The sequence below is a fragment of the Saccopteryx leptura genome, chromosome 10 (genome assembly GCF_036850995.1).
Source record: "Saccopteryx leptura isolate mSacLep1 chromosome 10, mSacLep1_pri_phased_curated, whole genome shotgun sequence".
NCBI lineage: Eukaryota > Metazoa > Chordata > Mammalia > Chiroptera > Emballonuridae > Saccopteryx > Saccopteryx leptura.
The window spans coordinates 63,095,207-63,120,904 of record NC_089512.1 but is presented as its reverse complement, the minus strand read 5'-3'; the positions used below and the strand labels follow the sequence as shown (position 1 = coordinate 63,120,904).

The 25,698-nt window shown below is 46.4% G+C and overlaps 1 protein-coding gene across 9 annotated transcripts in view; it reads right to left on the bottom strand.

The window, feature by feature from the left end:
• The window catches only part of FLNB (filamin B), a 159,986-nt gene that overhangs the window by 43,677 nt on the left and 90,611 nt on the right, over nt 1-25,698 (bottom strand). For all 9 annotated transcript variants that reach the window (XM_066351531.1, XM_066351532.1, XM_066351533.1 and 6 more), the window contains exons 9-24: nt 24,221-24,358; nt 22,552-22,678; nt 21,119-21,255; nt 18,615-18,808; nt 17,498-17,611; nt 16,650-16,793; nt 16,281-16,404; nt 15,796-15,956; nt 14,437-14,527; nt 13,982-14,151; nt 8,712-8,829; nt 6,091-6,353; nt 4,226-4,823; nt 3,832-4,005; nt 2,843-3,005; nt 1,803-1,963 (exon numbers count right to left, since the gene is read on the bottom strand). In XM_066351531.1, coding sequence (XP_066207628.1) covers nt 1,803-1,963; nt 2,843-3,005; nt 3,832-4,005; nt 4,226-4,823; nt 6,091-6,353; nt 8,712-8,829; nt 13,982-14,151; nt 14,437-14,527; nt 15,796-15,956; nt 16,281-16,404; nt 16,650-16,793; nt 17,498-17,611; nt 18,615-18,808; nt 21,119-21,255; nt 22,552-22,678; nt 24,221-24,358 — 2,877 coding nt within the window. The remainder of the gene's footprint in view (nt 1-1,802; nt 1,964-2,842; nt 3,006-3,831; nt 4,006-4,225; nt 4,824-6,090; nt 6,354-8,711; nt 8,830-13,981; nt 14,152-14,436; nt 14,528-15,795; nt 15,957-16,280; nt 16,405-16,649; nt 16,794-17,497; nt 17,612-18,614; nt 18,809-21,118; nt 21,256-22,551; nt 22,679-24,220; nt 24,359-25,698) is intronic.

The following is a 25,698-nucleotide window of genomic DNA, read 5'->3' as shown; positions in this document are numbered from 1 at the left end:
AGAAGCAACCATAGCCTTCTCTTCCCCTTTCGCAGCCAGTGGTTCGACTGGTTTGTGCATTGGCCCCAGGCACTGAGGGTAGCTCAGGTGGTCCAAGCATCAGCCTCAGGCACTAAGGATAGTTCGGCTGATTTGAGGGTTGGCCCCAGATGGGGTCTGTTGGGTGGATCCTGGTCAGGAAGTATGCAAGAGTCTATTTCCCCTCCTCTTACTTAAAAAAAAAGTGATCACAGGTTCCATTATAAAAATCTAAAATGAAAGAGCTGCAAGGACAAGTTTAAAGAGAAATAACGTTTTAAATGAGTAGAGTTACTTGGAGAGGACTGTCAATGCTTTCTGACCAATGTGAGAAAAAGGAAGAGTTAAGTGTGTAACTGTGAATGCAGTTGCACATGATAAGGGGAGAGAGCAGACACAGTCAGGAAAGTATGTGTGGTCAGAGCACACTCCAGTTTTCTGGGAGCCTATCCAGAAACCTGAAAGTAGGACCATCGGCCTCCCCCCATCTCACCCTGGCTTATGGCCTTCAGGGCAAGAACAACACTGACCCACCCAAGGCTCCTCCTGCTCTGGGGCTTTCAAGGTGGGACTCTGCCCTCTTTCTCACCTGCGATAAGGCATAAGCTGATTCAGGAGCAGCTCTAGAGTCCTTGGACTTGTGTCCACACCATACCACATGCTCACCTGCATTTCTGGATGTGTGTTGAGTGGCAAATGTTTCATTAAATAAACAGAATTAGAGCATATGGAAATTCCCCTCTGCTGGAATATGAAAGTTGGAAGGGCCTTCATTACTTAAGTCATATATTTCTTTATTATTTCAATTGCTTATAGCAGTGGTTCTCAACTAGGGGTCATTTTGTTCCCCACTTGACATATGACAATATCTGGAGACATTTTTGGTTGGCACAAAATGGGACGCTAAATACCCTACAATGAACAGGACAGCTTCCACAACAAAGAATTATCAGCAGTTCTAAGGATGACAAGCCCTGTTTTTCAGTAAGTGTATATACTCCATCATTCCATAGAAAAAATATTAATAAAATAAGATTTGAATTTGTGTGTTTCTGTCAGCTATTAGGACTGTCAATTGAAAAATAAAAGACAAGATGCATGTAGAAGATGATTAAGAACCAATTACAAAATAAAGTGGAAATTTTCAATTTTGTAAAGAAACAGCTTTTCTTTTTTCTTTTTTTAAATTCAGCGAGGAGGGGAGTCAGAGACAGACTCCTACTTGCACCCAAACCAGGATCCACCCAGCAAGCCCACTAGGGGGCGATGCTTTGCCCATCTGGGGCATTGCTCCATTGCTCAGCAACCAAGCTCTTCTTAGTACCTGAGGCCATGGAGCCATCCTTAGTGCCTGGGGCCAACTCACTCCAATCCAGCCATGGCTGCAGGAGAGAGAGAGAAGTGAGACAGGAAGGGGAGGAGAAGAAGATGGGCACTTCTCCTGTGTGCCCTGACCAAGAAATCAGACCCTGGACATCCTCGCGCCAGGCTGACACTACCACTGAGCCAATTGGCCAAGGCTACAGTTTTTCTTTAAAACAAGAACTAGGTTCTCCAACACACGAAAAATCACTTTCAGTCAAAATTTCAAGTTAATACTTTTTGCCATATTACTTGTCCTATTGGGAGTTAGTATATTTTTGGAGATGCAGGCCTAAGGAAAATTCTCCCTTTGCAGTGACTGCAAATGTCAGGCAATTTTTCTTATTTAAGGAGATATGCGAATTAAACGTTTTCATGCAAAATCAACTATTCTTTGGGTTCCTTTCTGAGGAAGAGCTTACCAGGGATGTGATCTCCTCCATATGTAATATTAACATCATAATCCCCTGGAGCAAAGGGGATGTACTCAGCACTGCAGCTGCCATCTTTGTTGTCTCTGCAGTTTATCTTCGACTCTGATGGTCCCTCAACAGTTATACCAAGCCCACCAATTCCTGCCCCTCTGGAAAGTGTGGAAAAGAAAGCAAAGTAGTACTAGTAGTTCATAAAATTAATTTAAAATCACTCTATAAACTTCCCGTTTAACCAACCCAACTCAACTACTGTGACACTTCTCACAGGGAATTTCCTAATGATCTAATATAAATAAAGACAGCTTTAACCTCTCCTTTCCAATGTTTATCCTTCATTTGTTTTTCTTATCTAATTGCATTGGCTAGGAATATAAGTACAATTTAGGTATATGCTTTGTGACTTATCTTAATAGGAATTCTAGTATTTCACTTAAGTGAGATTGGCTATCTGTTTATGCATTATCATTCTCATTTGCTCAGCAGTTTACGACTATTATTATCAGTACTTTTTGGTACCTTTTTGGTATACTTGGTCTTTTTCTGTAACTTAAGTCTCTACAAAACAAAATACCTCCTGTATCATGAAAAATAAAAACCCTCTCAGAAGCTGGGAGACTTTACACATATGTAGGAAACACCCATAAAATTTCTTTAAAGCAGTTAAACTACTTAGGGTTGCTCCTTTTAGAGCAGTGGTCCCCAACCATTTTTGGGCCACGGACTGGTTTAATGTCAGAAAATATTTTCACGGACCGGCCTTTAGGGTGGGACAGATAAATGTATCACGTGACTGAGACAAGCGTCAAGAGTGAGTCTTAGACGGATGTAACAGAGGGAATCTGGTCATTTTTAAAAAAATAAAACATCGTTCAGACTTAAATATAAATAAAACAGAAATAATATAAGTTATTTATTCTTTCTCTGCACACCAGTACCAAATGGCTCACGGACCGGTACCGGTCCGCAGCCCGGGGGTTGGGAACCACTGTTTTAGAGAATCAGCACACAAACCTCAGGGGCTTGTTTACCTGGTAACCACAGTGAAGACATTGGGTTTGTTGGTAAAGGCCTCTATCAGTCCGGGTCCTTGGGCTTGAACCCGAGATGGCTGGCAGCCTTCGGTTACAGCCACTTTGAAGGGACTATTTGGGATGGGCACATCGTCATACATTACCTCCACTACATGGAGGCCTGTTAAAAACAAAAAACCAGAACATATTGTATAGGAATCACCTATTTGTGAGAAATGACATTTAACTCCAAGGTTTTACCTACCATTCATGGCTATGTGCTTTACCATGTTATTTTAAAAAGGAAGGTTAAAGAAACAGTAATATTGATATAATCTGATTTTTAAAAAATACAAATTGTCTATTTATGCTTTTGGTTAACTTGGCATTCACTTAACCCAAACACCCCCCTACACACACACACAACCTCTCCTCCAAACAAATATCAGTGAGTCTCCATTGAAGTCAGTCATCTTAAACATGCTACCGTGTTTTAGGAAAACTCCATCCAATCATTAAACAAAAGACAAAGAAAAATACATATAATAGAAGATACATGTATCTATAAAAACAGATTCAAATATCTATACCAGAATATTTACAGGGATCATATATCCAGGTTATAAGGATATATGGTACCTTTTTTCTTTATGCGTTTATCACTTACCAAAATGTTTTTCTAATTCTTAATGTCCAGGAAATAAATCAATGTGCTAAAAAACTACATGAATGATCAATATCCATGACATCACTCCATACCTGGCTCTGATGAGGCTTAGGCTAAACCCAGCCCAGCTGTCGCCCAACAGGGCCGGGATGCCAGGCCCTGAGTGGGTGGCTCTGTTGGGGAAGAAGGTCTTCATACTGTATTTCCCTGTCACTTTGCAAGTGCCTCTGCTGAGATGATGGGCTGAGCTCACGGGGCAGAAATCAGCATCAGCCACCAGGAGGAAATGACCAAGCATAGTTTTTTAACAAGGTTCATGTCCAAGGAGAAGCTAACTCACCTTTCTCAAAGGGTGTATACTCCACCTGGTAGGTCCCATCAGCATTGTCTGTGACAAAGCACTCAGTGGAGGTCCCTGAGGGGTTGGCAATGTGGGCCTTGATGTGGTTGCCCCCCACCTTCGTCAGGGGCCGTGAGTCTACAGTGAAGTCAGTGGTGGCTTCACGAAACACGTCTGCGGAGCAAACACACAGATAAGAACGTCACCAATACCTGGGACCCAGGAGCACTTAAGACACAATTAAGTGACAGCAGACAACTGGTTTAACTCTCAAAAATCAGAAAAGAGAAGCCCCTTTCAGGGCAGCCCCAGCCAGTGACAACATAACCATTGCATACATTTTGGGACAAAGGTAGGGAGTTGTAGCCTCTCTCCTTTTTTAAATGGAACCCACCTTTTCCTTCTATTCCTGGCCCAAAAACTTTGACCCTGCTGGTGTCCACAGCGGGTTCCACCTTGACGCAGGCAGGGAAGTGGGGCACAAGCTCACCACCATACTTCACAGTCAGCGTGTACATGCCGGCGGTCAGGGGCACGTAGGTCACCGCATAGGTGCCATCTTTGTTGTTCTCAATATGGACCTCAGCTTTGGCTCCTGAGTCTGAAACAGCTTCCAGGCCCAGGGTCCCGGGCCCTGCTTCTGAACAGTCCACGCTGAGCAGCCCAGCCTCGCCCACTTTCCCATGCTCCAGACCTGGTCCTGACGCCACGACTTTAGAGGGATCAAATGGCATTTCAATGTTGGCCTTGAAGGGAGAACCGGGTATGTGGACTTCCTCAAAGAGGATGTTGACGAAGTACTCCCCGGGCTTCGTGGGAAGGTAAGAGACAGAGCAGGTCCCATCGCCATTGTCAGAGCATTCAATTTTAGCCTCACACGGACCTTCCACAGTTAGGCCCAAACCTCCGGTTCCAGCTCCTTTGGTGTCAATGGTGAACTCAGCAGGTTTGCCTACAAGGCCACCCTCCAGGCCAGGACCATGGGCCTTCACCTATTTGAGGAAAGAATAAAAGTCAAACTCTACCTGACAGTAGCATTCTGCTCAGCCAGTTCTCCTTTCCACACCCAAGCCTGTAACCAGCAGAAACTGCATCTCGGTTAAGTGGGCCTTTTCCCTAAGGCCAAACTTGAACATACTCACCCATGCTACTGAGTTACAGGCACAATGCAGGCAATGCTGCAAACAGCTAAGGGAGCCATGCTGTGAGCTCAGTAACATTGAAAGCCATAGCAGGGAGGTGTGGCCTCTGATGCACAGAGCACAACATCCCTGCCTCCTGCCGCACCCAGCTCCTTGGACCCTGTGGGGTACAGCTGGAGACTAAACATCTAGTCCCACAAACACAGCAGGTTTCCTGGTTTGAGTGCTCGTGGAACAGCTTGCATGGACCTCACTGTGCCTTTGGCTGCTATAGCTCCCTCAACAAACTCTGCAAACTAAAAAGAGGGAAGAGGGAGGAGGGAGGAGGGAGGAGGGAGGAGGGAGGAGGGAGGAGGGAGGAGAGGGAGAGGGGAGGGGAAGGGGGAGGGGGAGGGGGAGGGGGAGGGGAGGGGGAGAGAGGGAGAGGGAAACATTGATTTGTTGTTCCACCCATTTATGCATTCATTGGTTTAATCTTCTATGTGCCCTGCCTGAGGATCAAACCCACAGTTCTGGCATATCAGGATGACACTAACCAACTGAGCTACCTGGCCAGGGCTACAACTAGACTGTTTTTAAAAGAGGGAGAGGAGAGGGTGAAGCTTTCATTTCTGATTCAAAAAACAAGACAGTGTTACAGGATTCATGCTGTTCAGACCACTGGGAATAACACTCTAACACCCGGGATTCAGGACTACGAGGAGGAAACGGCAATGAGGATACTCTATTTTTATATTTAATTATAGTATTATAGCATGTGTGGGTGAGTTCACTCTGGGCACCAGACACAGGCCTGGGGCCTCCACACTCACACATCTCCCCTACCCTGACAGGCATGCTTTGAAGTGAGTCCCGTTATCACACTAACAAAGGAAGGGACAGAACTCAGGGACAGGGAGCCCCTCACACCCAGACAACGAGGGGAGGAGGAGTGGGACCCTGCTGCCCACAGGACCCTGCTGCATGCTGAACTGTAGGAAGAGAACTACTGCCAACCATTGAGAACTGACTTTTAGCACAACACCATTGTCTAAAGGTGTTTTCCAGGATCAAAGGACTGTGTACGGTGTTATATTACACAACAGGGAACACGTTCTGAACAAAAATCAAAGCTGACCTTGGTGGGATCGGGGGGTAGAGAGGCCTCCACGGCGTAGGGGCTCCCAGGCACGGGGTGTCCATCATAGGTCACATCGACGGCGTAGAGCCCCTCCTCACGAGGGATGAACTTGGCTGTGCTGCTCTCCCGGCTCACCATAGGTGCCACCAGACACGGCACGACCTTCCTCGAGGGACTGAGGATCGTCACGTCCAGCTTCCCTTGGCCTCCCGCCCCTCTGGTGTCAATGGCAAACTCCTGATCCTTCCCAACTTCCACTCCTGGACAAATAAGCCAATTAATTAATTATTCATTGACAATCGTTAATATTAATTATGATAGCCATCATTTACTGAATGTATTTTGTATGCCAGGACTCAGTAAAGCATATAATCTACTTTCATTTTTACCTCAACCCTATAGGGCGTTGATTAGTCACCAACAGCTTTAACACAAGGGGAAACTGAGACTCAAAAAGGTTAAGTAACTTGTCCAAGGGTTCTCATCCAGCAGAACAAAAAGCTGGGACTGAAATTTACTTGACTCCACAATCTGCTTTGCTGACCAGTAAATTATAATCTGACACTGTCTTCTCTGCTTCCCTTACTCCTGGTGTATCAAAACATTTCTGCCTGTCTGGTGGGGACACAGTGGACAGAGCATTGACCTGGGATGCTGAGATCCCAGGTTCATGGCCCCAAGGTTGCCAGCTTGAGCATGGGCTCATCCAGCTTGAGTGCAAACTCACCAGATTGAGCGTAAAGTCGCAGCCTGAGCATGAGATCATAAACATGATCCCATGGTCACTGGCTTGAGCAAAGAGTCACTGGCTCGGCTTGAGTCCCCTGGTCAAGGCATGTATGAGAAGTAATCAGTAAACAACTAAAGTGACCACACTACAAGTAGATGTTTCTCATCTCTCTCCCTTCCTGTCTGTCTCTCTCTCTTACAAAAATACACACACACAAAAAAACATTTCCATAAGCCAGTGTTTTATTTACTAACTTTTGGCAGCAAATATAACTTTACAACCAAAAAGGTAAAAGTCAGAGCTGATATTTGAAAGGTCTTTGCAAAGCAAGCCACAGAAAACCATGTGTTGTATTTGACATAAACAAGGAAAGGACTTAAGGACTCTGAACCAAAACAAAGGCCCTGGTAACACAGCTCCTCCCCCACCCAGGGAACCCTGACTCAGGGCAGCACAGGGCCTGCCTAGATGAACACTGGGGAGCCACAAGCAAGGTGGAGCTCCAAGTCCCAGAGGATTTTCCTGATTGACACTGTGATTTACCTGGTCTGGGGCTCAAACCCTGGCTGTCTTGGAGAAAGGAGTGAAGAGAGGACACGTGGAGGGTTAGACAGTGACCGTAACCTTTCATATGCTCAGAACTGGCTGCTCACCCCACCTCCCGGGGACAAAAGCCAGCATCGAGCTCTTGTTTCAAAGCCCAAGAGCTGGGAGCTAGGAGCTGGCCTCATTCACAATTCCTACATTTGGGTCACAGGTCTACGAAGGCGCTCACTGATGGTCTCCATGGAGACCCAGAGAAACTCTCATGGGTGGGACAAGAGGCTTTCCCTAGAAGTGTGCCCTGAGCCCCCCATGTGCCTGAGAGCAGGTGGACATGTGCCACCCAGGTGCAGCCAGGCTGTGGTCATGTGACAGCTAATGCCAACAGGGGATTAAGGTGTGAATGTTCTTCAAGAAGGATGTAAAAGGCAGGGCAATGACAATGAGGATGGCAGGATAACTTTAATGCAAAATAAACACTGCCCAGTGTTTTCTGCTGGCAGATATACACATGCAGATGCAGAGAGAAGGTCTGGAAGGATAGAAAATGAACCAGTAACTTCAGTTAAGCCTGCAGAGGAAAGCGATGATGTCTAAAGTGGAATCTACTCTTAATTGTGATATTTTTTAGATGAAAAATCAATTTGTGCACTTTTTGGGTAAAAATATAGTTTTATAATCAAATGCTGAACTTCTGAAGCTAAGTGATAAGTACATCAGCATTCATATTGTGCTATTTTCTTTAGTATGTTCGAAAATTTCCCTAATAAAATTTTCCTTAATTTAAAGTAAATGAAATGAGCATGTAGTAATAAGATGCCTAATAAGCTCAAGGAATATTGCGGTGGGAAGGGGTGCATTGTAATTATGGTTTCTGAGTGCCAGGAAGCTGGCTTTTATGCCTGACTCCCCTCCTCAATGTGGATTCCATGGCCAAGGAGAGCTGGCACCACAGAAGCTCGCCAGAGAGCAAGGTGCCTAGCTTCCCTGTAATGAAAACATTCCGCTGTGATGCCAGCAGTTACTGAGGACTCTTCCTGAGTTACCGTGCCAGCCTCTGAGTTCGTTGTTAGCTCATTTAATTTTTTCATTATTCCCATGAGGGTTATTGACCACCTCAACTCCCAACTACACCGCACAAAGATGAAGCTTGAGGCTTGGTGACATTAAGTGGCAGGTAGGTTTCCACTGCTTGGCCTTAATTCTGTCTTATTACAAGCCTGTCCTATTACACAGTCTCTTAAGTCAGAAATTGCTTCTCTGCTAACTGTCTTTGGAAGGGAATCTAACTGACAGACCCTGGTGGTGGTCTTCAATGACCCGTCTCCCCTCCATTCACACTTACTGTTTGCCAGTCCATTAATTTTTATCTTGCTCAGATCCAGCGGAGCAGCCACACCCACAGTAAAAGGGCTTTTAGGGATGGGATCGCCACCATAGGTCACCAGAACCTGCATGCTGCCCTAGAAGAATAGAAAATCGAGTATACCTTTGGGTACATCAACATAGTAACCTGGTGTGCACACCTGCCTTCTGGATCTCTCACCCTTCCCGGAGACATAGGGCATCTGACTCCAGTGGACAGAGAAAGCACCTCAGGCATTTCTCTATGCATCTGGCCCAATGGTAAGAATGTCAGAGACACCAGATAAAATAAGAGCAGCTAATAACAACAGGGACAACTGAATGAGCACACTGTGGCTGTGCTTTTAAGCATTTCCTGGATTCAATCTCAAAAACAGTCCCAAGTTGTAGATCGCTCTGTCATTCTAACTTTTTCAGGAAAGAAAACTTGGGCTCAGAGAGGTAAAGTCACTTCCTTCGGGCCCTGGCTGGTTGGTTCAGTGGTAGAGCGTCAGCCTGGCGTGTGGATGTCCCGGGTTTGATTCCCTGTCAGGGCACACAGGAGAAGCACCTATCTGCTTCTCTACCCCTCCCCCACTTCTCTCTCTCTCTCTCTCTCTCTCTCTCCCCCCCCCCTCAATCTCTCCTCCTCCCTCCTGCAGCCATGGTTCCATTAGAGTGAGTTGGCCCCAGGCACTGAGGATGGCTCCATGACCTTCACCTCAATTGCTAAAAAATGGCCCCCACTGCAACAGAGCAAGGGCCCAGATCCGCAGAGCATTGCCTTGTAGTGGGCTTGCTGATGGATCTCGGTTGGGGTGCGTGTGGGAATCTATCACCCCTCCTCTCACTAAACAAAAAATAAATAAAAGTCACTTCCCCCAAATGTCACCTGCCCAGTAAGTAAGTGTGACCTGGGCCTCACACCCACAGCACCCAAACTTCAATCTCACAGCTCTGCCACCCCACCTCCACACCTATTACACACCCAACCTCAGCCATGGAGAAAGCAGCTGGGCCTAGGGGCCTTTAACTGAACAAAATCAGTTTTTTTCTGTGTCCTGGGAATCTATTTCTGGCCAACAAGCTGAGACAGAGATCTCCAGGAGTTCACCTGGAGCTCTTATAAGGCCACTGTGTAGTATATAAACTCCCACATCTACATCAAGGTAACAAAAGTTGCCAGGCTGGGCCTGTGGCTTCCCAGGGTCCCCCGCGAGCAGCCTTGTGGCTACAGCATGGCCTTGTGTGCTGCTGCTGTTCCCCCTGGGCAGTCCTGGCCCACTCACTGCAGGCTTCCTCGCTCCACGCCCCCTCCCTCTTAACCAAGCCTCCAGGAAAGCCCACAGCTGTCTCCATCAGTTCAGATCCCCCTCACCTCAAAGGCCTGGGCACAGAAAGACAACAACATGAGAGGGAAAGGGGAAAGGACAGGGGAGGGAGACAAGATCCTCTTCAGGAAGCCAGCCCCTGCTGACAGCTGTCACTGATCCAGTGTTAAAAAGGTGTAGCTTGCGGCCTATGTATATTTTCTCGCATCTCTTTTGTAATAACAAAGGAGAAGAAAGCCAAGGAAAAAAGTTGGTCGTATCAATGAAGAAAGGAGGACTGATTTTCCAGGATTTATTTGTACTACACACAAAACCAACTGGCCATCCCGCCCCCAGAGTGTAACATTTCGTGGTAAAACGTACACAGCGGGTCAGATCTGACAGAGCAGAGACTGACTTGTTACTTTGGGCCCCTCGGCATTCCAGACCTGTCAGCTTATCCTGAGCTTCATTTTGCCCCCAAGCCCCTAACTCCTGGAGGGCTTGGCCTCACAGCTAACCCAGGGGCCTTGAAAAACCTTCTTCAACACCCACTGTCTTTTTTTATCACCTCTTTGGAGTGGCAAAGGAGAGGGAAAACTTCTCTTCCAGTTAAGCTGCCCATCCCATAAAAGAAAATATGTTATTACCAGTCATAAAAAGAAACAATAAAACAAAAACTTAGATAGGAAGTTGACTCTACCTTAAATAACCCGAACAAGAGGGAAGAAGAAGGTTCGAGATTGACACCTGAGATAGTCTCGCATTTTAAGGCTGGCTGGGAGGCTCCAGCCAGGGAATGGCCTATGCCTTTTCCCCAGAGGACTGTGAAGGGAGGAATGCTTGAGCAGTGCCCTAACAGAGACTTCTCGAACTGCAGGATTGTTTTACTCTCCCCCTATGCGCTTCTGAGACCTTCATCTTATTCTGCAAACCGAACGTACCCAAGACAGTAACCTGAGAGCTCAGGTGAAGACAGGACAGAGAGCTACCCACCACCACCACGTCTCCCAGAGGCCTCTGTGACACCCCAGCCACCAGCAGTAATAATACTTCAAGGGAGGGACTATTATCCTGTGAGGCTCACTGAGCTCATGGGGTTTCCTAAAGATGCCACAGTCGCATGTGGCGTTTTCAATGATCAGAGACTCCTGACTCAACATGTCAGGGAGCTGCCGCCACCAGCTTGTCTCACCACTCTGTTCAGGGAAGCTTGGAGTGAGAAATTGAAGTCATTGAAAGTCACAGACAATCAAAAGCACAGAAGGCAAAATCATCAGGGGAAACTGGCATGTATAATTCCCCTTCCATAACATTAAGTCTTTGTCTGACCTTTTACAGGTCCTCAAGCCCCAGCCCAACAAGTTTACCCCCTGAGGCAAAAGGAGCTCTGACCACTACCTTCTGGTAAGAGCTACAGGATCAACCAGCAACAACCATCCCCGGGCACTGCAGGCAGGTGAGCACCTGAGGCGGTGGCTCTGGGACCCTGCAGGAGACAGCAGCAGCCTGCAGGACTGGGGAGCAAAGAGCCAGCCATCAGGGGAGGCCGTGGCGCCTCCCACTGCAGTCTGCCTTCTGAAGGCAAAGCACTCACCCCAGAGCCAGGACCCATCTCCATCTCTCTACAAACACCAAACAGCTGCAATTCTGGAAAGTTCCAGCCTGTTATTCCCTGAAACCACCACAAGGTGTGCCTGTGGGTGTCAGCCCACAAAGTATGCGCCCCACCCTGGTGTCAGGCACAGCCTTCTGGGCTGACCTAGGCCTCTAATCTTAACTATATCCAAGAGAAGAGCTCAAAAGTACACTTATTTAACCAATCCTGAGCTGTTCGATGCTCTTTAGAAAAGACAGATCAAAGGGGAATGAGGATGTGTAGGCGGCACTCTCCTGGCAGATTACAAAGTTCTCAAATTGTCTCTGTGAGTTGAGGCTTTATTTATTTACTGATTTAGCCACAAGTCCACACAGAGCACCCACAGCATCAGGCCCTGTGCACAGGGATGGGGATGGAAAGATAGACTATACATATATATATATAACATTTTATCCTTGGGGAACTCACAATCCAAAGAGAGAGATTTAATTTGTTTCTATGCCACACAGAAATATGCAGAATTGGAAGGTGCCCAAATAACAAAACACTAAACCTCACTCTAAACAACCAAGGACCAGAAAAGTACCGTGGGGCCTTTCACACTAGAGGTCATGACCGACACCATGACCTCACCATGCTCCTTGGATGTATGATGGGACCCATTTGCGCAAACAGCCCCAAGTGGCCACTGAGTGTGCAAATAGCCTTCAAACCTTCTGCTGTCAGGGAACTGGATGAACTTGACCTTGAGGTGACTTTGGAGTAAGGACCCTCCCACTTTAGCTTCATATCAAATGTAACAAAACAAGACCTGGGCTCCTGACCTCCTCAACTGGCAGCTGGGGTCATCCAGGGCAATGGGTTCTAATGTCCTTTCTGGGGATGCAGGTCAAAACCTGAGCCTGTTCTGACACCTGCAACTGACTTTTTAGCAGTGCAGCTGACATACAAAGAGGAAAGTAAGTACAGGATAAAGCAAGCGACTCAAAATGTTTTTAGAAGACTCTGTGATAGGACCTTGTGATCTGACCAGTGTGTATGCCCACACCTCATGGGACCTTCTCTTACAAAATGAGGAGTGTATTGGCAAGAACAATGACATCAAGCTTGTGCTCCCAGAGGTAAGGCTCCCATAAGCCCTCAAAAGCATCAGCAGGAAGATAATTACCTACTTAGCACTGAGCAGTCTGGTGACAAAAGGGTATTCCATCAAGAAAAGTACATTTGTTTCACCACTACTAATAATAAACACCTCACTGAAGTAAACAAACAAACAAACCACAGGAAGAAGCACACATAGAGGTGAGAGGCCACACTCGTGATGGGCACACACACCTGCCCCAGAGAAAGCCGAGTGCCAGGGAGCGTCACAGTGAAGGTTCCATCTCGAGGATATGGACGGGGCCCCTAGGGCCAGGGGACACCGACACCTTCCCTCATGATCACTGTCCCCTGCTCCTCCCCATACACTCTGGTCAGCTCCACACTGAGTGACACTTTCTGAGCACTGTTTCTGCAGAAAGTATCACCTTGCTTTCCCAACAGGTGGCATTTCTCACACAAGGGACTCTGTTCTTCAAGAAGGAAGGAATCGCAAAGGTGTGGAGTGACTGTCTAGAACACTGCAGAAGCAGTAAAACCAGGCTTTTCTGCAGGGATACCTGCTCCCTAGATCTTAGAGGTGTGGACATTAAGAGGAAAGAAAAAAAAACTTCAAACAAATAGCAGGAATTTGTACAGAGATGCCGTTTTTTTAGGCCCTTATTGCCTAAAATAATCAGAGCAAAAACCCCTGGATGATAAAATCCTGTCTGTATTCCTGCGTTTTCTAAATGGGGACAATCTGGAGGCCTGAACAGTATTTCGGGTCTGAGGGCCTAAAGACTGAAACAGGCTCTTGGAGGAAGACTGAGAAAGACCCCACTATAACCACTTGTAAAGACAGTAAACTAAACTAAAAGGGCCAGGGGAAACAAAAACAAAGGCGTGCCACTCTTGCTCTCTGATTAAACAAAGATAAAAGACAACTAGTAAGGATGGGAAGAGTGTGTATAAGAGAGAGGTAGATATAAGTAGTGAATCTTAAGAGCATTTCTCTGCTAACACTCAAAATGGAGGTGGAGCTTGGGGTGAGAAGAGACGGGCTAGCTTCCTGCTTGTCTCTGAGAATCCTTCAGGTCCTCCTGATAGAACCATAGGGCTTTGTCAGCACTCCAGAGAGCTTCAGAACGGAAGGCGTGAAGAGCTGTCTCCCACAGGGGGCACAGATTATACCAGCGACATCCAAAGTGACCCAGTACAGCACTGTGGGGGAAGGGGCCTGACCAGGGCCAGCGGGCAAGGGGATGGGAAGGACCCTACCTGCTGAGTGGGTGTGTATTTAACAGTGTGGGAGTAGTCGTAATTATCGATGATGTCCAAATCCTTCACCGCGTCCCCAGGAAGGGGGCTGCTGAACTGCACGTTCAGTGGGGCTTTTCCAGCGCCTTTGGTGTAAACGGTGAAGTGGGTTGGTTTCCCGTTTTCCACACCTGGAAAGACAAACCATGAGGTGAGGAGACAGGTCTGGCTGGAGTGGTTTCACTTTTAGAACCAGTCTGACAGGTTCATCATCACCTGCTCCAGCAAGGCAGCGGAGCTGGGCTGGGGCTCAGCCGCTGCCAACAGCCCAGGCAGGAGCTCTGCCCTGCTAAACTGGAGCCCCGACAGAACACCTGCTCTGGGTGGAGAGAAGTCCCTCGAGACCCTGGACGAAACACGCCTGTCGCACCGGCCTGCAGAGCCTCCAGGATGGCCTCACACGCCTGCCATCTTACCTGCTTTGCTGAGGCCTGGGCCTTCTGCCTTCACCTTGCTAGCATCGTGGGAAGGGTCGACTTTGACTCTGAAAGGGCTAGCAGGGATTTCCTGTAACAGAAACACTATCTCAGTAGGAAAGCCCCTGAAGCAAGTGCCAGAGCTTAGCCTTCTGCATCCTCAGCACAACACTGACTTTAGTGGGTAGTGAGCAAACTTTTGTTTCCACCGGTCAAGTCTTCATACTTTAGCATCAGCTAAGGGGCACAGTTGGTCACTTATGAATGTCTGGGTCCCCTACATCATAGGCTTTCATCCATTTTCTTCATGGCCAAAGGAAGGTTTCCCTCAAACAAATCTGGAAACTCTAAGGTTTAACACCAATTGTTGAATACTTAGGATGCAAAAAAAAAACCCCACCAAGAATGTACAGGGTCCTATAAGAATACCTGAGGGCCATATTTCTGCAAATGAGGTTTGCAGAAAGTGAGGAATTGATCAGAAATAGAATGGTTATAGCCTGACCAGGCGGTGGCGCAGTGGATAGAGCGTTGGACTGGGATGTGCAAGACCCAGGTTCAAGACTCTGAGGTCGCCAGCTTGAGTGCGGGCTCATCTGGTTTGAGCAAAAGCTCACCAGCTTTAGCCTAAGGTCGCTGGCTCGAGCAAGAGGTTACTCAGTCTGCTGAAGGCCCATGGTCAAGGCACATATGAGAAAAGCAGCCAATGACCAACTAAGGTGTCGCAATGTACAACGAAAAACTAATGATTGATGCTTCTCATCTCTCTCCATTCCTGTCTGTCTGTCCCTGTTTATCCCTCTCTCTGTCTCTGTAAAAAAAAAATAAATAAATAACTTTAGAAACAGAACTTCCTTCTGATGTCCCCATTTTTATGTAAGGTGAACTTGAATCACCAGGACGCCATCATCCCCTGTTTTAGGTACTGCTTGCCCTATCTTCACTGTCGCTCACAAACAGGAACTCTGCCTGAAACTTCGAAACTCCTCTCTATAAAAGTTGAAAGGCTGAAGCCGAAGTCATTGCTTCCAAGAGGTCCAAATAGAACACATTTAGAAGTTAATTATATTTCAGTCAACGAGTTGAGGAAAGTTTATAACAAATCAATTTCTTTCCAAAGCCCTGGAAACCACACTGAACCATACCAAATACACTGTCTACTTTTTTAAAAAAGTGTAAAAAGTTTTTTAAAAAGTAATAAAATTTTAGTTCTGGGTTTTGTTTTTTTTTTCCTTTTTGGTTTTAATCAACCAGAGAGAAAAACTATGGAGCAAAGTTCTGAAGACACCTTCCCTACTGCTAAAAAAACAAAAAGGAAATATGCGGACAGGTGGCCTGCAGAGACTCAGACCCACACACCTGAGATGCAAAGAGAACTTTGATAGTGTATCGCCCGGCAGCAGGAGGCACATATTTGACTGTAAATGTGTCGTTGGCATTGTGAATAATGTCAAAATCCACGTCTTCCTCATCCTCACTCAACACTCGGGCATCACATTTAATGCCAACGCTGACATCACCTAGAAGAGACCAGCTCATTAGCACCAGTTTACAAGAAAGAGCATGTCCCAAGCAATCACCTCCAGTTCAGGCGAACACCCCAAAATAATTAACTGGGAAGTTTCAGGTAAGAACACAAGAAAGGGATGGTGGTAAGCCAGGGTTTTAGAGAAAGAATAGAAGATTAGCAAAGATATCGTCAAGGAACCGGCACTGATGCTTATTAGATTACCTATTCAAGTGGACTATTTCCTGATTCACAGTTCACTGCCCTTGAAACGTTATAAAAAGAACTTAAATACTAAAGGAGCAGCAATCGCTGCGTTGGGTGAAGCCCGGCTCACCTTCCCCAGCCTCAGTACAGTCCACTGTGAAGTGAGTGGGCTCATTTGCCTTCAATCCACTTCTCTCCACGCCTGGCCCAAACACTTTCACCTTCTGGGGATGGCTACCCTGCCCAATGTTGACCTACAGAGGACATGGAGAAAGCTGTAATCAAGTTTTCCTCCACTTGGACTCAGTAAAACACTGTTAGTTCACATTGTTAGAAACAGTACTTTTGGGCAATCTATAGCACTCTGCCCTTCAGGGCACTCCATCTCTCAAGGCTCTGCCCAGGGATCTGCCGTGGTCATCAGGCATGGATGGAGTCCAGACCTGCCCCAAGAATGGGCTTTCTTATACCATGGCCAAGATCCCACTTTACAACCTACCCGGTAGGGGCTATTTGGGATGTTCACACCTCCCCAGACCACGGCAATCGTGTGCTTGATGGGTTTAACTGGGGTGTATGAGCAGGCGTACGTGCCATCCATCCGACTCTTCATCTGGATGTCAATGGGCTGGCCTTCTCCGTCCTGCAAAAGAACAGGAGCTAAGAACAGAACTGGCCCTCAACTATCTTCATCAAACAGGCCACCGTGGCCTCCCAAGACAGATATGTCCCCATACACTCATCCAACAAAACCACATTGAAAAACTAGGACATACCATGTTCTCACAATTCAATGATCATGACCACAAGTAAGAAACTACTATGTGCATGTGCATTTATTTTTAATCATTATGAGCAAATGGCCCAAAAAGAAAACCATGACTACTCAATGCTTAATTTCAATGCCTACATTTAAATTCTTTGGCCAAATCCAATTAAATGAACATATACTGCTCACAAAAATTAGGGGATATTTCAAAATGAAGCTAAAGTGATAAAATATCCCCTAATTTTTGTGAGTAGTAGTTAATAAATCCTTGTTTACATGAATCCTTGTCATCATGACTTAAGTAGCTTCAACCACACCAAGACATTTGAGAAGTCTGAAACAATCAAGCCTTGTTTACACAGAATACAAAGCATAAATATAAGCACCCTGCTTTACATGTAAATGTAAATGAGTAAATGAAATCTCATTCACTCCTCACATAAACCATGAGATAAATATTCTTATTGTTCCCAATGTGTAGATAAGGAAACTGAACATCAGATGAACTGAGCCACTTGCCATTACACTGCGATCTTGTCACCTGATAATTATCTGCACAGGAGGCCCCTGAAACTTACCTGAGCAAATATCTTTAAGGGAGCTTTTCCTGCATCCTTAGGATCCACAGTGAACTCAGCCAAGTTGTTGACAATGCATCCAGATTTCTCCAAACCTGGCCCGTATGCTTGGACCTGGGGCAAAGGGCCAATAATGATTCTCTTTCCATTTAATGCCCCAACTAAATCCCTCTATGAAGACTGGCGACCAGGGGACAGGGAAGGACAAAACAATTGTGTCTAGTTTTACAACACTTACGTAACAGGATGGTTTGTGATGAAAAATGCTAAAGTAGGCTCTAACTTAAAAAACAAAACAAAACAAAAAACCCCCCAGTATCATTGATGTCTCATTAAAGAGAAAACTCTCTAAAACCAGGACCCAAACTAGGCTGGGCTCCCTAGAAAACTTCTAGTAGCCAGGGCAGGGACTTCCAGCCATACCCAATTTCACTGTTACTCTCTGAAGGGGCTCAGAACATTGGCCCCCAACAACAGTCTAAATATCTGCAGCCCCCAGAGGGCAGAGGGCCGGCAGACAGCCTACGCACCGCTGCCCACGTGGGCCAACAGCAGCACACATAGGGTCTGGGGCCTCGTCCTGTCAGCCAGGCTGGCTCAGACTTGATGCTTATCAGCCTGCAAAGGATTTGAGAGAAGCTCTTAGAAACATTGCTCCAATTTAAGAGAAAGGAGCTGAGGAGGAAAGAAAAACACCGTTATCCATGGAGCATCTTGAAATAATAACTACAGAAAGTGGCAAGACTGAAATATGACACTCCAGGTGGCAAGCAAACAGCTTCTCAGGGAGCCTCTTAATGGGCCAGCACTGGGCTGAGGGCTGTCTCTATGCATGTTAGTCACCTCCTTGAATCAGTCCAGAAACTCTAGGAAGCAGACACTGCTGTCATTCCTACTTTATAGTGGAAGAAATGAAAAGTCAGAGGTAAGTTACTGCCCAACGTTAGAAAAGTACTCAGTGGTACTACCAGGATTCCAGTTTAGGCCCATTTCCTTCCTAGGCTCTAAAGGCCCCTCTTTGCCATCTTTCAACACGCTGCTTACGGTAACTCTCCAGGCAACAGGGAGAGTACTAGGAACCGGAAAAGAGAAGCCAGAAACATCCAAGCTGACTCACCAGATCTGGGTTATAGTCTCCTGTGGCTGGGTGGATGAAAGCCATGTACGGACTGTCCTTGATATCCTCGTCATCACACATGATGTGAACGGCATATTCGCCAGGCTCCTTGGGCCAGTACTTGACGTCACATGATCCATCATTCTGGTCGTTATACTCAATCTTCGCCTGAGAAGGGCCTTCGATGGCAAACCCTGGGGGATGGGAAGGGAAGGCCTCCTGGTTACATGGTGAAAAGTACCTACTCTATGTTACTACCAACTCACTCCCTCTGCCTGCCAAAAAGCCAAGTATTGCCCAGAAGATTGAAATCTGTTTGTGTCCCTTTCCCACAAAACCAAGCCTACTGATTCTTCACTAGAGATGGAAGAACTGAATTTTATAAATTTTATATTTTTTTTTAAGTGAGAGGAAGAGAGATAGTGAGACAGACTCCCGCATGCACCCCGACTGGGATCCACCCAGCAACCCCCATCCGGGGCTGATGCTCAAATAAACTGAGCTATTTCTAGGCTAACTCGCTTGGACCAACCAAGCTATCCTCAGTGCCCAGGGCCAATGCTCAAACTATTCCAGACACTGGCTATGGGAGGGAAGAGGGAAAGAAGGGGAGAGAGCAAAGGGGAGAGAAGCACATGGTTGCTTCTCCTGTTGAGTCCTGACCAGGAATCGAACCTGGGATGTCTATATACCAGGCTGATACTCTATTCACTGAGCAAACTGGCGAGGGTCTATATATATCTATATATATATCTCTCTATATATATATATCTATATTTTTTTTTTTAACATCATTTAACAATAAAGGTTAACCAGCAAACCTTTCTCTTTTTTTTAAGGTTTTATTTATTTGTTTGTTCATTTTTTTATTAGAGACAGAGAGAGAGTCCAAGAGAGGGACAGACAGAAATGGAGAGAGATGAGAAGCATCAATCATCAGTTTTTCTTTGCGACACCTTAGTTGTTCATTGATTGCTTTCTCATATGTGCCTTGACCGTGGGCCTTCAGCAGACCGAGTAACCCCTTGCTCAAGCCAGCGACCTTGGGTTCAAGCTGGAGAGCTTGGGGTCTCGAACCTGGGTCCTCTGCATCCCAGTCCGACACTCTAACCACTGCGCCACCACCTGGTCAGGCACCAACAAACCTTTCTGTTGGCAATATGACAACATGTACCAAAAGCCTTAAACCAGTATCTACCCTTCCCCCCACCAAATCCACTGTGGAGGAAATAACCAAGGATGTATATATAAACAGTTAGACACAAGCATATGTATTCAGCAGTGTTCTTATAGCAAAATCCTAGAAATAACTGGAGAGTTCAATAAAATATATCCATGCAATGGAATTCCATGGAAGCCAAGAAAAATCAAGACATGTTCTTTATTTCTCTTAGGCAGAAAGATATAAAGATTTCCCCCAGATATTTTTTGTGGCAGATAAATATCTATATATGTATGCAAGACAAAATCATGAAAAGATATGCCAAAAGATTTAGTGTTATCTCTAGTCTACAAAGATATACTAAAATATTATTTCTCTAGAAGGAAAAAAATTTTTTTGAGAGAAGGACAAATAGGGACAGGAAGAAAGAGAGATGAGAAGCATCAATTCTTCATTGCAGCACCTTAGTTGTTCATTGATTGCTTTCTCATATGTGCCTTGATTGAAGGGCTACAGCAGAGTGAGTGACCCTTAGCTCAAGCCAGCAATCGTGGGTTCGTGTCTATGATCCCACACACAAGCCAGCAACTTCAGGGTTTCGATCCTGGGTCCTCTGTGTCCCAGTCCGACACTCTATCTACTGTGCTACTGCCTGGTCAGGCTCTAGAAGGAAAAATTTAATGTGATTTCTTATTTTCTCCTTTTTGCTTATTTCTATTACCTAAAATTGAGGTCATTAAATTATGGCCAGTAGGCCATATCCATTCACTTCCTATTTCTGTAAATAAGGTTTCACTGAAAGACAGCCATACTCCTTCACTTACATATTTTCTACAATGGAAGCACTTAACAATTGTAAGAGAATATGACCCACAATACAAAATATTTTCTCTCTGATTCTTTGAAGAGAGATCAGTGTTGACCACTGATCTAAAATAATTATATATACATCAGATGTATATTTAAAATGTATTCAGTTTTGCTCCAAAGAATATTTATCCCCAAATTTCTGATTTCAAAAAAATTAATTCATATCTAAACTAAGGATCAGTCAACATCATCTGCTGTGTGCTCACTATGTTGGAGGAACAACACCCATAGAAAGCCTCCACTCTCAAGGTCCAGTGATGGAAAGAACGAAGCAGAGGGCAACCAGAGGGCAGGAGGGAGATGGGGACTGTAATTCCACAGCCATGTGCAGAGGTGGGTGGCCTCAGGTGGTGAGGAGACCAGGCAGTTAAGGGTAGTGAGGCTCAGGAGGCCCCAACTCTCGGCAATGCCAGACCCAAGCCCCCTGTAATCTCAGACCTCCAGAAGCTGCGGGTCAGCTGCTCCCACTTACCCAGAGACCCCACCTCAGAGCCAATGGACTCCACCACGAAGTCTGCCGACCGCCCAGCAATCCCACCATGGAGGCCAGGGCCCCATGCTCGGACTTTCTGCATGCCTGCTTCAGGGCCAACTTGAACTTCAAAGGGGCTTAATAAGAGGAACAGAAGAAGCATTAAAGAGCAAAGCAGGTGTGAAATACAGCCATAAGCTGCTTACACATATTCTTTCCACTTGCTGGATCCTTAAACCTGCAGGCCCATCTCCAGCCAAGCCCTTCCTTCAAGCAGGTCCCCCCATAGCCATTATTAGGTCAACAATATAGAGTAAAGTGCTGTCCAGGGCATGCAGGTGGCCACTGGCTTGGCACTCAAGCCACACTGCCTTGCAATAGCTCTCTGCTCAATTACTTTTGTGTGCAGGGCTCACGAGACTGTGAGCCCTGGAAGGCAAAAAGGTGCATACTTTTCCACACCCTGCTTATGCTGCAACAAGAAAACTAGGTTGAACTGGCATTAGCCCATGCATGAATGAATGTGCTTTAAGTTTCATGCAGGAAATGAAACAACAGTCTGCTTAGATTCTCAGAACCCTATAATATGCCCAGATATTTCTCAAGGTAAACTAAATTTATTCAGAGTTTAAAGTTGCCCCCAGGAGAGCTGGAAAACACAGAAACACAGGGTAGGCAAACTGCACCGCCCCCATGGCCAAGCTGCAGACGGGTCCCTTGGTTCCTGACTACACTCACGGAGAGGACTTTAATGTAAACCAGAGCAGATTTTACCCCCATGGCACTCCTGAACAGAGGCACACATTGAAAGAAAGAGAACCTCAGTTTATATAAGGGTGTACAGACACACAGCCCACTTGCTCTCTATTACTGCCCCTTCTGGCTTCCCCACCTCCCACCAGACACACAGCCCATTGCTCTCTATTACTGCTCCTTCTGGCTTCCCCACCTCCCACCAGACACACAGCCCACTTGCTCTCTATTCCTGCTCCTTCTGGCTTCCCCACCTCCCACCAGACACACAGCCCATTGCTCTCTATTACTGCCCCTTCTGGCTTCCCCACCTCCCACCAGACACACAGCCCATTGCTCTCTATTACTGCTCCTTCTGGCTTCCCCACCTCCCACCAGACACACAGCCCATTGCTCTCTATTACTGCCCCTTCTGGCTTCCCCACCTCCCACCAGACACAAACCACCAGCATCTGATTTAAAGCAAGGCAGCAAAACCACAGTGACTTTCTGCTGCTTTTGAGAACAAGCCAAATGTCTGTGAGCTATGCTAAAAAAAAAAAGAAAAGAAAAGAAAAAGAAAAATAATGTTTTCAACAAAGCGGATCTCTTTCCGTCCTGCAGCCCAGGAAGGAACTGCCAGGAGCCTGCCCTGGGCTGAGCACACCTTCAGAGGGACCCGACTCCAGCTGGGGACTCACCTCTTTGGAATGTGGTGTCCCCCCCATGTGATGGTGACGCTGTATTTCCCTGGGTTACTGGGGTAATACTCAAATGCATAGACTCCATCCAGAAAGCCTTTCTGCTTCACCAGCTCCTCCAGACCCTCTGTGGGAAGGAAGCACACCATCTTTCCAATGCAATCCTAGGCTCAGAATGAGAACCCAAAAGACAAGAACAAAAAGACAGCAATATGCACAAAACATAAGCCACAGGGGAAAGCTAAGTAGGCCGCCTCAGAGGGAGGGACCCTAAAACCCAAGAGATTCATTCAAAGTTAAAAATGGACCCATCTCTGCTTCAAATTATGGGAAAGGAGAAGATTTTCAGCTGACTTACTTTAGGAGGCTCTCTCAAGTAGGAGGGGGCTAGCAGGTCTTGAACCTCCTGGGTTTGTGCAGAGATAAATCTAGTCACATCTCAATTTTTCCTTAATAATCCTACCCATCTTAGCTCCTCCCCTCCCCCAATAAAAAGTAGTGTCAGGAATGAATCTTTATGAATATTTGGCATGAGTTTCGGGTTAGTGTCCTGGCATATCTTTTTTAATGAAAGCTGGCAAAAGTGAGAAAGCCCTTGTGTGCTATCTACAAGAAGGCAGGTTTTAGATGCTATACCACAAACTCCAGAGCAAGCTATCAGGCAGGAACTTGTTTTATGTTGAGCCTTGAGGTTTGGCCAGGCAAGTCATTTATTCAAGTTAGAATCCAATGTTAGAGAAAAAAGAAATGCTTCCTTGGCTCCTGTAGCAATAAGCTTGGAGGGAGGATAGCCCCAGAGCACCCTGGATCCAGGTCTGAGCAGTCTGGAACCGTGGCTGCCCTTGGGCTCAGCCTGCCCCAAAGCTTGGTACTCCGAGATAAAATATTAACTTTCTGGAGCTCAGAATACTCTGGTCCAGCCTGTTGGGAGCACAGAGGGTAAGAGCAGTCCTAGCATAGGAAGCTCAGGATTCTACAAGCCAAGGGCTACTATACCTGCAACTAGATATGCTGAGCTGCTTATCTGGTCCAGGGAAAAACTCGAGGATGTTGTCCTTGTATCTACTGTCTCCTTTCCCAAAAGAGGGAGCAAGAATGAGTTGCAGGGTACAACCCACCACTCCACAACTGGTCTTTTTATTACAAAATAACTTAACCTTAGGGAATTTGGTACCCTTTCTATAAGCACTGGTAATAGTAATTAGGTACCTGACATAATTTCATAGTCTATAAAACGTAACCTGTCATGGGAAATCAGTGGCTTTGGAGACTGCTTGCATTCAAGTTCAGATGCTTACAAGCTGTGGGACTTTGGGCAGGATCCTTTTTCTCTAAGCCTAGGTTTACCCAAATAAAAAAATGGACCTCTTCAGGTTGTTGTTACAAGGACAGCATTTCCCAAACCTATTAATTACATCACTGCTTTTTCTACTCCCATAAGCGTTAATATAATGTGAGTCTACCCAAACACCACTGTCCAGACCTGCAACCAGGGCAGACATTACTAATCAATCACTGCTTCCTTCCTTATGGAGCACAGATAGCCTCAAATTTTTGACACATCTCTGGGATAAATTGATCAGAAGTGGCCATGGGGTGAAATCCATATGCCACGGCTACAAACTTAGCTGAAATCATACCTGAGATGAGGGAACAAAGGAGCACTTACTAGGACCCTTCACGGTTATGCTGAGCTCTCCGCTTCCAGCAGCTTTGGTGTCAACCTTGAAGTCTGCAGTCTCCCGGATGCGGATGCCTTTGGGCTGCAGGCCTCGACCACTGGCCCGGCAGGCATTTGGATTGCAGGCTGCAAGCAGAGTTTCGACATCAATTCAACCTTTCATTCTTTAGTCAGAGTTGAGTGAGCCAAGGTAACTTGGAGCCACCCGCCAAGAAAATATTTGCTCTGCACAAAGAGTATGAGGCACTTGCTGAGACCAGGGGTCCCATTTAGGGAGCACACTAGGCTAGCTAATAAGGACACAACATAACTTTGTCCAGCAACACCGCAGAGCGAATGAGGAAAAGTTACTTTGGCAAAGAAAACCAGAGAGCGGTGTGGATTCCCTGGGCTCTGGGTACCAGCTGAATCCTGGCATTTATCCTCTCAGTGGTAAAGGGGAATTAAGACCTAGTGCTGGACATTATTCAAACCTCATTGCTATACTCAAGGGCCCACTAATTGGGAAGACTGGATTTTTTCAAGTCAACCTGAAAAATACAGTGCTTGAAAACAACTGACCAGGTTCCAAACTTTGGGCCAGTCATTTCTAAAAGTCTAATCATTGGCCCTGCTGGTTGGCTCAGCGGTAGAGCGTCGGCCTGGCGTGCGGGGGACCCGGGTTCGATTCCCGGCCAGGGCACATAGGAGAAGCGCCCATTTGCTTCTCCACCCCCACCCCCTCCTTCCTCTCTGTCTCTCTCTTCCCCTCCCACAGCCAAGGCTCCATTGGAGCAAAGATGGCCCGGGCGCTGGGGATGGCTCCTTGGCCTCTGCCCCAGGCGCTAGAGTGGCTCTGGTCGTGGCAGAGTGACCCCCCGGAGGGGCAGAGCATCGTCCCCTGGTGGGCAGAGCATCGCCCCTGGTGGGCATGCCGGGTGGATCCCGGTCGGGCGCACGCGGGAGTCTGTCTGACTGTCTCTCCCCGTTTCCAGCTTCAGAAAAATAGGAAAAAAAAAAAGTCTAAACATTGTCGTCTTCCACATAAAGAGCCAGAGGATAGCTCAAAGGGAAGCCAGCCCCACTCTGGCCAAGGCAGACAGACACTCAGTACCTTCTGTTACAAGGTCCTAGGAATGCGGGTGGCTACGAATGAAACTATTAGCAATGAACATCGCTCTCAAGTTAATGTCTAGATCTGGTAAAAAACCTAAAGTTGTAAGTCTAAAAACTAAGGACAAAGATAGCTTCTAACATTCCTTACATAAGGTCCACAAAATTAGTGCTCTATAGAGTTCATCACAAAGTTGATAAAAGACATACTTGTACCCCAGGAATTCATTGTCAACATGGGCATCCTTCTCATTAAGTATAGAAATGGGAGCTTAATGGGTAAAATGTCATGTTGTTTATTAAATGGCTTTTCCTTTCCAAATTTGACACTGCATATTTGATAGCTCTCTATACACTATGGGTCACAAACTCCA